Source organism: Meleagris gallopavo, chromosome Z (assembly GCF_905368555.1).
Source record: "Meleagris gallopavo chromosome Z, MGAL_WU_HG_1.1, whole genome shotgun sequence".
Taxonomy (NCBI): domain Eukaryota; kingdom Metazoa; phylum Chordata; class Aves; order Galliformes; family Phasianidae; genus Meleagris; species Meleagris gallopavo.
Window position 1 is genome coordinate 44,728,222 of NC_139435.1, and position 13,967 is coordinate 44,742,188.

Genomic DNA, 13,967 nt, shown 5'->3' on the forward strand with positions numbered 1-13,967 from the left:
CACTATAGTAAGGACCACTTATTAGTCTTGGTATATTTCATTGTATTGTTTTCTAACATAGTGATAAATCTAATCAAATGGTTATTTTTATGTAAAAATAAAATTTAGATAAGTACCTGATCACAATGTAGGTACCTTGCTGAAGGAGGAAAAACCAAACCAAAACAAAATGAACAACAAAAACAAATAATGAAGTGCAGGCAACTTGAAAACTTAGAGTAGTATCTGTAACTTTTTTTTTTTAACTTTTCTAACCTAACAATTTCAGAAAGATAGCATCCTAATTATAAAATACAGAGTATCTGGTAACAAGTCATTTGAATTCCATTCAACATTATTAAAAAAAAAAAAACAACAACAAAAAATAGGCATAATGTTTTGATGCATGAAAACACATAGGAGACAAAACACATTACACTATAAACCCAGAGATCATCTAGTCCAAACCCCTGCCAAAGCAGGCTCCCTAGACCAGGCTGCACAGGTAAGTGTCCAGGTAGGTCTTGAGTATCTCCAGAGAAGGAGACTCCACAACCTCTCCAGGAAGCTCCTTCCCAGAGCTCACTGAAGAAGTTCTTATGCACTTTGTGTGGAACTTCCTGTGCTCCAATTTGTGGCCATTACCCCCTGTCCTATCACTTCGCACACTGAAAAGAGTCTGGCCTCAACCCTTTGCCTCCCACACCTTAGATATTCATAGACAATGGTCAGATCCCCTCTGAGTCTCTTTTCTCAAGGCTGAACAGACCCAGGTTGCTCAGCCTTTCCTCATAAGAGAGCTGCTCCAGGCCCTTTATCATCTTTGTGTCCCTCTGCTGGACTCTTTCCAGGAGATCCCTGTCTTTTTTGTACCAGATAAAGATAATATTCATTTCTGTTTATATCTTAAGCATTTAACGAGGAAGGTCTGAAAATTATTTTCACAAATGCAAATTAGATTCAAAAGGACTAAATGATTCTGAGGGCTCTGTGATGCAATCCAAGAAAGAAATATAACGGGACTCTCATTGTAGTCTTCATAGGTGCTGAACAGACTGACTAGCTAAACAGGTGCTGTCTCTGGAATGAAAAGACAAATGAAAATGCTGAAATAATAATACTGGTAGTACCAGGGTTGGAAACTAAGGTTAAAGTTACCAATTGTTGCTCCGTGGTATTTTACAGACTATATAAAATTGTATAAAATTATATAGGCTATAAAAATCCATGGATTTTATAGACGTAAAGAGTATTTATCTTTCTGGCAAACTTATTTGTAGTTCACAGCATTAAAAACACATCTAATTTATATTCTGCTCTGTAGATTCGAGCTATAGTACAATAAATGGGGATTGTTTAATTTTGCAATAGTAAGTGATGTCTGAACCAAAGTAGAAAATGTGCTGGGGAAGTTATAGGACAGTGAGAAATTCAGCGATGTGTCTGTAGTTCTCAACATCCTGGTTCATATTTAAGGCATTTAAAGAGATTGCAGTATTGAACGGTTTAATAAAATGTTAATTTCACAGCGTCTCCGTATCCTGAATTATATATTTAAGTTAATTAAACTTTAAATTAATTTAACTGAATTATGTGCAAAATCACCTTTTTGTGGAATATGGGGGAGTATACCTGATGTGTGTGTATGCAAATACATGTATATTAAACAGTACCTAAGTACTTGATGTGCACATCACATCATAATACCCATCTCCAACCTAAATTAGTTCATTTATAGTTGAAGATTTGCTTATTGTTGTTACATATGCCACTATGCAAATTTTTCAGGATAGGAACTGGAAAATATATAGCAAACAGAACTGTACAATGTTCAACCTGTTAGTCTGTGGTGTAGGTAGTCAATTACTCTTAGAATTATAAGATACTCATAAAATGATGAGAATCTTGCTAGTGCTTCTAGAGGCAACAAAAAACAATTACATTGGAGAGATGCTGCAAAAGACGGAAAGAAAAAAGCTATACTGGGATTCTCTTTCAGGTCTTGATTGGTTTTAAATACCATTGTGGCCAACTGTTATATTTGAAAATGTAATATGTTAAGCCTGTGAGTCAGTTTTCCTTAAATCAGTGTGGCTTATATGTAACTACATTGTTGGCTGATGGGAGCGAGCAAACCCATTTTTACAGCTCTGCACAGTGGATTGCTAATGATAAACTATCTCAGAAGTGACATTGTGATGTGATTAATGTAATTGAAAAGCATATATGGGGGAAGGAAATGTTCTTTCTTGCAGGTAGACAGTGTAGTTACTGAGTAAGTAAGGAAACCTGCACAAGAAAAGAAAAATACAGTAAATTATTATCAGGTTTCTGAGGTGAAAACTGTGATTTCACCATTTGAAACAGAATACAGGGACTGGAGGTTATGTGAACCTGAAGCAGCATTAAAAGAGTTTTGTGAGGCATGACAGAATGTGTGTGTGCATGCATGCCCATTTGTGCGGTAAGCAGAGGAGGTAAGTTGAAGGACAGTTACATAAATGGATGAGGAGAAAAATCATTCTCTTAAAGTCTGTAATTGGAAGAAATCATTATTTTTATAGTGCTTGAAGGATCTAACTGCTTTATCTGCTGGATGCACAAATACCTGGGAAAATGAGTTTCCACGGTATTTCTTCATGGGAGTGCTACTATTTGATAACTGCGGGTGTAGCATTTATAAATACACAAACTGCATAGTCAAACCAAAGGGGAAATAAAAATCCTTTTCACAGCTACCTTTGCTGAAGTCCCAGTGAGCTGACAGGTCTGGATTGTCAGGGCCCATTCTGAAGGCAAGAGCAGGCCACTTTGTGCAGCTTCTCCACATGGAGGGATTCCATGCTAAGAAACACCCACCTCAGCATTCTCTTTTTCCCCCAGTTTCTGTAGTTGGCATGAGATGCTGCATTTACTGTCTGACAGTATGCTACTGTCTTGCCTTGAGACTACACTATTGATGACACAGAAAAGTTCCCTGCTGTTCTTACAATCTGACCTCTCCCAGAAGACCACAGGGTCTGTGTAAACTGATGTCTTGAGAAAGGCATGCAAGCTTTTATTTAATGGTACATTAACTGTTTTGTTTTTTTTTTCAGACCATTCTGTCCTTCAGAGTGCCTTCTTGTCTACATCATGTGCTCTTGCTGGCTTTTTTTCATAAGCTGGTTCTGGAAAGCGAATGTTTTGCCTACTTTTTTGCTCAGGAGTTTTATAGCAAACTGATTTCATGATCATGATCTTTTTTTCGTTGTATCTGGTCCTCACTTGAACTCAATAAATTGATCTGCTTCATATCCCAATGCAGAATGGGTGCTGCAGATAACATTTACAAAGGCCGAAGTACCTTTATGGAAGAACTGACAGACACTGCTGAGATAATAAGAAAAGCAACTTCAAGATCACTAGTAATTTTGGATGAACTGGGAAGAGGAACTAGCACGCATGATGGAATTGCTATTGCTTATGCCACACTTGAACATTTTATTACAGATGTAAGTAGTCAATCTGACATGCTGATGAACACTTTTTCAGCCTGTACTACTGTGGGTTGACTTTGACATGGTCTGTGTTCCACTGTTGTAGAAATATGCTATGTCTAAACTCAGTGCAAGGGCTTATATTTAAGGAATACCAGTGCTAAGTTGTGTTTGAAATAAATTAAACCTTATGTGTTGATCTCTATATTGTAGGTGGAGTCACTAACGTTGTTTGTCACCCACTATCCTTCAGTTTGTGAGCTAGAAAAAGTTTATCCAGAAAAAGTTGGTAATTACCATATGGCTTTCTTGGTGAATGAGGAAGAAAGTGCTGAACAGAAAGGTACAGTATAAATTTATCTGATATTCTGGCATTTCAGGCAGAGGCAGTAGCTGCTACATACTGCACACACTGAAGTATCAGTCTACACTCTCAATTTTAGGAGCTTGAAAACTAAATCATTCCTCTTTCACAGTCAATACAAGGATGACTGAGCTGGGTCAGATGAAAGATTCACCCAGCCTAGCGTCCAGCTTCTCACAGTAGCCAAACAACAGAGGATTAGGGAGGAGGGATTAGGGATCAAACATATGGTAACTCTCTCTAAAAGATCCCACTGTTAGCAAACATTTGCTGGTTGGGGGGTTTTCTGTTTTGTTTGTTCGTTTGTTTGTTTTTGAATCTTTGGATTTCTTTTTAATGTGGTCCAGACTCCCTTTGTATCCATGTATACTTTTAGTATCTTCATCCTGCTGTGTCACAGAGAGCTCCAAAACTGAACACTGCATTATGAGAAGAACCACCTCCTCTTGTTTATTTTGAGACAGTTTTGAAACGTAGTTTCAGTTGATGGTCTCAGTTCTTGAATTCAAAGAGACAGAGGAATAATCTCTATTTACTGTTTCAGTCCCATGCCTAATTTTGTATGTTGCTTTTCTTAATCCCATTCACCTTTGTTTTTATCAGGCAGGAGAGTCACACTCGTTCTTCTTGTCACTGTTGGTGTGAATTAGATAGTATTTTCAGTGCAGTTTGTCACTTTACTGCCTACCCTTTTTCTCTGTTTGCTAGTGGATAAGGTAAGCAGCTCTGCCGTGATGATCCTTTCCTCAATCTCTCCTCACGCTGAGAACTGACTCTTAGCATTACCTGTCTGCTAGCCAATTATTTGCAAAGGCAAAGGCCTTCCTTGTAGATCATGGCTGCTTGGTTTTTAGAAGAGGACACTTTGATGCAGGATACTTCTCAGAAGCATTCTGAAAATCAACATAGGGTTTATCCACTGTGTCTATTTACTCACATGGCTTCCAAACTTAAACCACATTTGTGATGTAGAACTTTCTTCTACACAAAGTTCTTCGGCTGTTCTCCTGATATGTTAGCTTTACTCAGACATTTGAAAATTCTGTTCTTTTCCTGGTTTTCCCATTTTGCAAAGTAACGGCATGTTCTCTATATCACTTCTAGTTGGGGTTTTTTTTGTTTGTTTGTTTTTTAAATTTTAATTTAATTAAACACAGAAACACTTTAACTTCAGGTGGAGTTTTATATGGAGGGAAAATTTGGCTTTTACATTCTGTTTAATTTTAAAAGCAAGGATTCCTGAAATAGGTGTTAACTAGAGCTCAGGTTGTTTAAAGCACTGTTGTCCTTAACTGAATGCTATCTGGTAGTGCCAATATTCGTGGTTAAGAGCATCAGCATATCTTTTCACAGATAGTTCATTAACTGACTGTTCATCTCTGGTATTCTCAGGCAATTAAGGTGATTTTCAATACTTACTGTTCCTTATCTACTGTGTTTCTGAAACTCTGTACTTTATTTTGTAATGTCTTGCTTCAGCCTTCTTTCTTTCAATGTTTATTGGCCTGAACCTTCAGGCCATATGTAATCTTCACTGTTAAAGCTCCAGAAAGCACAACATGGGAGCAGCAATATGTCTACGTTTCTTACTTTGCCTGTATTTTTAGCTCCCATGTCTGTGGTCTTAATGTTTTAATTGTTCTACTCAAGATGAGATTTATGGCACATTTTTTGCCTATCTTTGGCTTGGAGCACTCAGATCAAATTAGCTCGAGTCATTAGCATTTATGGAAATCTCCAGTTCCCAAAAACTTACATTTTCAAAACAGAATAATGAAGGGCAATGAGTGGCATTATATTTTTTCTGCTCTTAACACAAGGGCTAGATTCTGCAAAAATTTTAATAGGATGCCTGAAGAGGAAAGGGAAGGGAATAATCTGATTTATTGTGTTGGCTCTATATTTACATCTTATGGCCATGAAATAAAAGAATCCACTGTCTGTATGTTTGGGCTTCCATAAGCTTTTTCTGGAGCTCCTAACCTACTGGCAGCAAACATTTTGTTGTGCTGTACTGATAGGTTTCCTGACTGTAGGATTATGGACGCTTCCCTTATTCTATTTCATAGACATGAGTTGTAATATCCCAGTTGCAGCACAACTAATGAACTTGACATAAAAATACTCTTTATGTTTTACACACACACGTATGCACATGCTTCTGTCTTACAAGACACCAGATAAAACTACAGTAAAACATTTTTTTCAAACTCACTGTGTACAAGTAAAATGTGAACTCAAGGAAATGTTTTTATTTCTCATCTGTTCAATGAAATTAATATCACAGGGAGCATGAATGATAATAAAACCAATTCAGGCACTGGACTACTATGTATTATAAATAAAACAGAGGGACCCTGATTTTTGTTTTGTTTTTTAGGATCTGAAGAGGAAGAGAATCCTGAATTTATCACTTTTCTTTATCAAATAACTAAAGGAGTCACTGCAAGAAGCTATGGGCTAAATGTTGCCAAACTGGCAGATATTCCTGAAGAAATCTTGAAGAAGGCAGCTCACAAATCAAAGGAGTTAGAGAGACTGGTGAATATGAAAAGGTGAGAACAATTAGGAGGTGTCTTCCAGATGCGAATGGAAGAGCATTTCACTCTGAATGTACATTAAAAAGAGCCATGAGAGCTATTTTACATATATAATATTCCTTCAGGAAAGAGAAAATGAAACAAAACTTTCAAAAATACTTGATAAATTATGCTATCAATTTCAATTAAATCTTTGGATTTTGAAGTAAGCTAATATGTCAGAGGTTAATTGCTACCCACTTAATCACGATTCAAAAAAAAAAACAACCACCAAGAGCACATTGAACTAAAGCTGGGAGTAATTTTTTTTTCTTAAAGCAAATACTAGCAAGCTTATTCTTTTAAATTTTTTTTTACCGTCACTTTTTTCAGGAAGAAATTTTCAGAGACTATTTGAAGGACAACTACCTACTAATATCAGTTTCTCTTGTAATAGTGATGGTGAAGGTATAAATAGATTTAATTCTTAACACATATTCACTTTTAAACTTGAAATTTTATTTGCATGCTACAGTGATTGCTCCAAAAGTAATGCCTTCTAATTTATGATGTTGGCTCATGATGTCAGAGGTGGATATTGGTGGGATGGCAGTAGAGGTTGAACCTTCCCACCCAAACATGTTAAATGTTGTTGCTGTGTGACAGATGGCTGCAGAGGAGCTGTCTGACAGAATGGTGTCTGATACAGAAGTACTTATGAAGCAGAGGTGTATCATTGAATTTTTCCATGCATTAAAAATATGGTACTCATAGAGGTTCACTGACTCTTGGTAAATTTTATGGAGACCAGCCAGTGCAGGCTCTTGCTTATTGCTGGCAAAAATGCATAGCTAATGGTGGTGACTATGTTGAAAAAGAGTGTTTTGGAGCTGAGAATTTCTTCTACCAAGTAACATTCTTGTGCTATTTGTATCTTTTGTAGTTTCCATGGAAATAAATAGGAAGTATTACTTTTGGAGCTATCTGCATATAATGTAGAGATAAATGCTGGTATTTTTGTGTTTTTGCTATTTTAACGAAAAACTAAATATATACTAAGTCTATATATTTATTATACACTGAGTGCCCCCAAAACACACCACATTTTACTGAAAGTTGAGATTTTAGTATTTCTTCGAGAACCAGGTTTCATTTAGGAATGTGTGTGCCTCACATACTCAACTCTTCAGGAAAATTCATGTGTATCAAATAGCATCACCTTTTTAAGTCCTGTAACATTATATACGTATTTCAGATGTAAATATATGCATAGTATTTATATGCATTTCCACCTTTTGTTGTTGTTGATGATGATGTTATTATTTTCAATGCCAGTCCTATCAGGAACTTTGAACTAGTCCATTGGGAATACAATAAATCAAGGTCTTTGTTGCCTGATAGTCATAGCCAATCATGGTAGAAGAATTCTGTAAAAGAAAATTTTGTTGACTAGATATTTGTAGGTGCAAACAGTTCTTTTGATGCTAAATAATATGTAGTGGTTAGCACTCGTTTTTATCCATTTCTAAGAAAGCAAAATAAAATAAAATAAAAAACTATGTGGAAGATTCATGACAGTTTGTGGGGAAAATAATGTGGTAGCTTTTGTTCATTGGGAATTGTGGTCCATTATTTACAAAAGTAAAATGTCAAATTACTAGCAATGCCATAGCTCTGCTAGAAGATATATAGGATTCTAGATCTAGAAAAAATATTTTCCAGAAAGGTGAGAATGTGAGCTGGAAGGCCAGAGTTATTGCGTAATATAATTTAGAAGAGAAGTAATAGAATGTGACAGTGTAATTTCCATTCTGTCAAAATCACAGGGCAGAAATAGAGTTCGAGCATGCCTTCACTGCCAAAAATGCAGTTAACTGCATACAGAACCTATGAGCAGCGAAAATAGTATGTGCTGATGTAATTAGAAGACCGATCTGCAGTGCACAGTAGGGGTGGGACTAGGGCTGAGTGGGTAAGCATAATTACAGGACTTAATTGTGTGACATTTTTCAGCTTTTCAGTATGTAGGCTGCCATCTGTATTTTAGTTTTTGGTGTGCAGTTTGCTGGTATTCTTACAGAGAAAAAGAATATGTCATCCATGTCTGTAGTGGGTCCTTCACCCTGGCTGCTGGCTGAGGCCTGAGCCCTGCCTCCTGCCTGAGCCTCCGGCCCCCCCAGTTTGCACAGCTTTTTGGGTTCAATCCAGCTGGAAAAGCCACTTCTTCACTCCCTGCCATACCAGCTCAGTTGTCAGGTGTGTGCGGAGAGCAGACAGTACTACCTGGTGTGGGAGGGAGGAGGTGGTTCCTTCAGGCAGCAGGGTGAGGCTGCAGCCCTGCTGCCCACAGCACCAGCCCCACCTGAAGGTGGATTTGTCTCTTGAAAGAGAGACAGGGCTGTGCACAGGGTGAGGCACTCATCCACACAGCCATTGCTGAAGCACTGGGTTCGACCTCTTCTGGGTCGTTCCTTCAGTGTAAATTTTTTGCCTATTCTTCTTCACTTTCTATTGTTGCCATAATGTGGAGATTTCAGGGAGGGTCCAGAGAATACTACAAGACGCTCATAGGGCTGGAGCACCTCTCCTACAAAGAAACGCTGAGGGAGCTGGGCTTGTTCAGTCTGGGGAAGAGTAAGCTGCAGGAGACCTCATTGCAGCTTGCAGCATTTGAAGGGAGATTATAATCAGCAGGGAAATCAACTTTCTACATAGTCTGATGGTAATAGGACATGAGGGAAGAGCTTTAAATTAGAAGAGGGGAAATTTGGGGTAGATATCAGGGGGAATTTTATCACGGAGAGTGATGAAACCCTGGCACAGCTGCGGATGCCTCATTCCTGGAGGTGTTCAAGGCCAGGTAGGATGGGGCCCTGGGCAGCCTGATCTACTGCTTGACCTAGTGGTTGGCAGCCCTACTCACAGCAGGGCACTGGAATTCGATGATCCTTGAAGTCCCTTCCAACCCAAATCATTCTATGATTCAGTGTTTTCTTCTGTACCTCCTCTCCAAAGATACATTAACACATTTAAAAATGGCTATGAGTTTTGCTATGGTGTATCAGTGATAGGACATAAAAATTGTCATGTGAATCAAACTCAGACCTGTTCATAGCAGTGTACAAATGCTGTCACAACAGCCACGGGCCAGCTGCCTTGTCTTATTTTCTTAAATCATATTATTTAAGAAAATCCACTGGGTAATTCCATCCAGTCTGGACATTTTTGTCATCAGGAATGTCTGTTAACCTATTTTAAATGACTTGTTTACTTGTCACAGTGCTTATCAGTCCTTCTGATATTGAAAAAAATTTGAAAATGAAATAGGAAAGATGACTATTCAATGATTTCGGAAATGTTACCTCTTTTATTGATTCCTTGATTGCACAGTTCCTAGAAACGTGCAATATAAAATGTGCAAACTAAAGGTGTTTTGTGGTTTGCACAGGTATTTATTTCCTTTAATGATTTACTTTTGCTGGGTATTGTATTTCATCTTCATTTTTTATCTGGTACAAGAAGTTATTTGTAAAATTACATTGTTGACTACTCCATAGATGGAATACATGTAAGAAAATGTTCATTGATTGCTTGTAGATAATATAACATTTTGAGCATGCAGACTGCTATTTCTGACTGTGTATAAAATTTTGTAGATGACTGTAAGGCTTTCAAGAAGGTGATGTTCTTAATTTAAAAGTGTGTCCATATTTTGACTGACTTTTTTTTTCCCCTCAGAAAAATGCTGAAGTCTTTTGCTGAAGTATGGAAAATAAATGATTCTCAGGAACTAGAGAAATGGAGAAATACGTCTGAACCTGGAGATGAAAGGACAGATTTTAATCCTCAGATCATGCTTAAAGATAGAAAATACTGCAGATAGAAAATTTAAGTCTGGAGAGTAATAGATTCTATCAGTGCGTATATAGATGTAGGTGCATTAAGTTGGCTTCTCTGCTTTTCCAGAGATAAAAGATGCTGGGCTGTGATATGGTGCCCTATATCCACATCCACTATCTGATCATAATTTCCTTACTCCATATTCCTTCCCTGAAGGAATTTTCCTTAATTGCAAAATAGTATTGGATTAAGTTTAGAATATGTATAGAAAACATGGAAAATTATGTTGGTAACTTATTAGATTCATGTTTTATAAATAAAATAATGGATTTTAACTTTATTGTACTTCAATTTCTACTGAAATAATTCTCTGCATTGTGAAAATGTAACTGAATCCTGACTATGCTGTACTGATGTGCAAGTGGGAAGAACAAATAATATAAACTGATTTTTTTTTCATTCTAATGCATTTAAAATTGTTTATGTAAAGCACCCCTTAAGTTTGATGTACACAATGAATTTAAGAATGTGTGTGTTATACAGCTGGATGAGAGAGTCTTACTTCTGCTGATGACATTAATGATGATGCATTGTGTAACTTTCAAAGACACAAAACATGCACTGAATGCATTTCTGCTTCCCTCTCCTTCATTCTCATACCTGCCCACTTCCTTTTTACTCCAGATATGGTAACAAGAGCTGAAATGGGTGATTCAAACTATGCAATTCAAACTCCCAGCATAGAGCTGGAAAAAACAGAAATATTTTAAATTTTTTTATTTGCAATTTTCAAGTTTCAAGGAAATTTCACATAGGAATTTGGTGTCCAGATTGCTGGTTTTTCTTCATAAATCCAACTAAGTGGAGCATCTTGTTATGAAAATGAATAATGGCATTCACGTACTTAATTCTTAGCAAATAGCTTTTGCTAATATAATATAATGTTATATTAAAAAAAGTATTTTATAAAATGAAAAGATTTCAGTAAAATATCTAGGTTTCACTATAAAGAAAATAATAAATTGGGTTTTGTCATCTTTGAGACAGTTGAAACTTTCTGATGATTTCAATAAATACAATTAAGGTTTCTTGTGTCAAAATGATGCATGTCAGATGAATATGACATTATGTCATTTGCAGACAAATAGTCTTTCCTATGTAAAAAATTTTGTACAGAAGAATGCAGTTTTTACTACCTATCATAAGGAACTGCTAACATCGGACTTTTTTCCGTGTTCTCCCTCAAATTACAGAGGATCTTTTAAACAAACAGTTTATCTGCTGCTCTACAGCAGCAATCAATAATGGCATCTCCTTCTAGATCTGTAGTGTATTTGTCTAAACAGGAAGAGCTGTAAAAGAAAACTGCTCTTTGTGATGCAGTTATACGTTCGTGTTTAAGTATGCCACACATTGCAAAGCACAATGAATGTAATTCCCTGTTAGTGATTAGCACAGACACTGTGCACTGGAGCTAAAGACCCTTGACCGTCACCTTCAAAGACTTTAATCAACCATTGCTGTCTTCCTGCACGCGCTAGATGTGCTTTTACTAAGACTCTCTTTGCCTTCAAGGGAGCATTCAGGCAAGACAAGGAAAAATACCTGGTTGCATTCTGAGAAAAATAAGGAAACGCAGTGGGTGAGGAGCTGAGGTGTTGCTGACCTGCTTGTACCAGCAAGTACAAAGCAATGACAGCGTCTTGTTTCTTAATGTCTGTAATCATTTTGAAAATAACTTTTGATGGTAGCCCTGTTCATTTCAGTGAAAGAGCCATAGGTCTTCCTAACCCAGTAAGACGGCTTCTGGGTATGCAAAGGAATTGCTGTCTGATTTAGTGCTGATAAGTAGTAATTACAGAGATAGGTAAAAGTTTGACTGACCGTTTGAGAATGCACTACCAGGAGATGCATGCTGTGTTTGCAGGTGTTCAAATGCACTACACAGAAGGCTGTGGATTTGTTTGTGCCTCGTTCTGCCACAGTGGAGCAGCCAAGCTCATTTGCAGCATGAGCATTGTGCAAAGGCAGCTGTTCTGAGTGTGATGAGTTCAGAGCTCATTCGAGTTTGTTTGCAGAGCCCAAAAGTTGGGTACCAGACGTACCAGATATACTCTGGACAGGCAACCTGCGCCTTTGGTGGCATGCAGTCTGAGGACAGAGAAACAGACCAGCTGGAAAACAAAAATGCATTAATTTTGAAAGAGACTTTATTTATTTTGCTGTGGTAAGCAGGGCTTCCATGGCTGTCACAGCAGGAGTCTTCCTGAGAGACAGAGAACCTGATCTTGTGTTTTCTTTTTTCTTTTTCTCATTCCTCTCTTTTTTATTTTTTAATTATTACTAAATAGCAGTACACTAAACTTTATTTTAGAGATAATTTGAAGCATAAGCTTTGGTAGCACTGTAATCCTGAAGATGTGCTCTGTTTTTAAACTGCAGCAATCTAATTTCAGCAGCGTGCTGAGTCAGGGAGTTTGTTGTGATGCACTGCGACCTGTCAGGTAAAGTGAGGGTGAAGAAGGGTTACCTGTCCTTAGATGGTCCTTGGCTGCAGCAGGAATACCTCAAATCATAGAACCGTATGAGTTGGAAGGATCCCATAATGGCGATTTAGTCCAATTCCCCTGCAACAGAGACATCCTCAGCTCCATTAGGTGCTCAGAGGCTCATCCAGCCTGACCTTGAATGTCTCGAGGGACAGAAGGCATCTACCACCTCTCTGCGCAACCTGTGCCAATGCCTCACCACTCTTATTATAAAAAAATTGTTCCTTATATCCATCTAAATTTCCCCTCTTTTAGTTTGAAACCACTTCCCCTTATCACATCGCATCTGACTCCATTAAAGAGCCTGTCCTCTTCTTTCGTGTAGCCCTCCTTTAGATACCTAAAGGCTGCTATCAGGTCACCTCGCAGCCTTCTCCTCTCCAGGATGAACATCCCCAGCTCTCTCAGCCTGTTGTCTGTTTCAGAGTATGTTAAGGTTTTGATAAATTGTGCTGTACTGAAGTGGGGGGGACTCTGACCCAGAGTTGGGGTCAGTCCTCAGGCAGTCTCCTGAGTTCTGGGACCAGGGGGCCATTGCTACCTTCCCCAAATCATGACACTGATACTGCAGTCTGAAAAGTAAGCCCGAGCTGCCTCTTCTGTTCAGTTTTTGGAACAAGTGGAGTGGATGAGTCTCATTATCTTCATTCTTCCTTAATACAGAGGCCGTAGCAAGCTGCGATCTATCATCTCAGCATTCATTTTCAAAGCTGGCTCCCATCTCACTGCAAAATTTCTGTCTGGCAATCAAATTCAGATCCAATATTTGTTAAATCTGAATTTGATTCTGGTGAATAAATTTGCAGTCTGCTGATCTGAATTATGCTTTTTAAAAGCACAAGAAGGGATTTACAGCTGAACAAGACTGAATTCATAACTGGAGCTCAAGCCAGTAGGTAGACATGGTATTCAGTTCTGAAATAGCCGTTTGGGTCTCGGATTTGCACCTGTCCTGCTCTGCTGGCTGTTCTGTCGTGCAGTTCTTTGGGACGAGTCTTGCATTTGCACAGCTCTTCACAGCCTTGCACTAAAAACACTGCTGCCAATGCTATGGAACTCTGCTTACCTTAGCAGTGCTGAGTTTGCCACTCGCTGCACATGGCTTAGCATGTGGAAGTCTTCCCTGGACTTCCAACAATGGATCACTTTCTTCTTTTTCAGCTACACATGCATAAGCTGCCTTCCTTAACTGCATTATAGATTTTGCTGTGTGTCTAGCCATAGAGAATAGAAGAAA

At 38.1% G+C, this 13,967-nt stretch overlaps 1 protein-coding gene across 3 annotated transcripts in view; it reads left to right on the forward strand.

Moving 5' to 3' along the window:
* Nucleotides 1-11,281, forward strand: part of MSH3 (mutS homolog 3) — a 111,591-nt gene extending 100,310 nt beyond the window's left edge. For all 3 annotated transcript variants that reach the window (XM_085214323.1, XM_085214325.1, XM_085214324.1), the window contains 4 exons: nt 3,287-3,473; nt 3,672-3,801; nt 6,203-6,377; nt 10,080-11,281. In XM_085214323.1, coding sequence (XP_085070449.1) covers nt 3,287-3,473; nt 3,672-3,801; nt 6,203-6,377; nt 10,080-10,224 — 637 coding nt within the window. In that variant the 3' untranslated portion in view covers nt 10,225-11,281. The remainder of the gene's footprint in view (nt 1-3,286; nt 3,474-3,671; nt 3,802-6,202; nt 6,378-10,079) is intronic.
* Nucleotides 11,282-13,967: the final 2,686 nt, after the last annotated feature.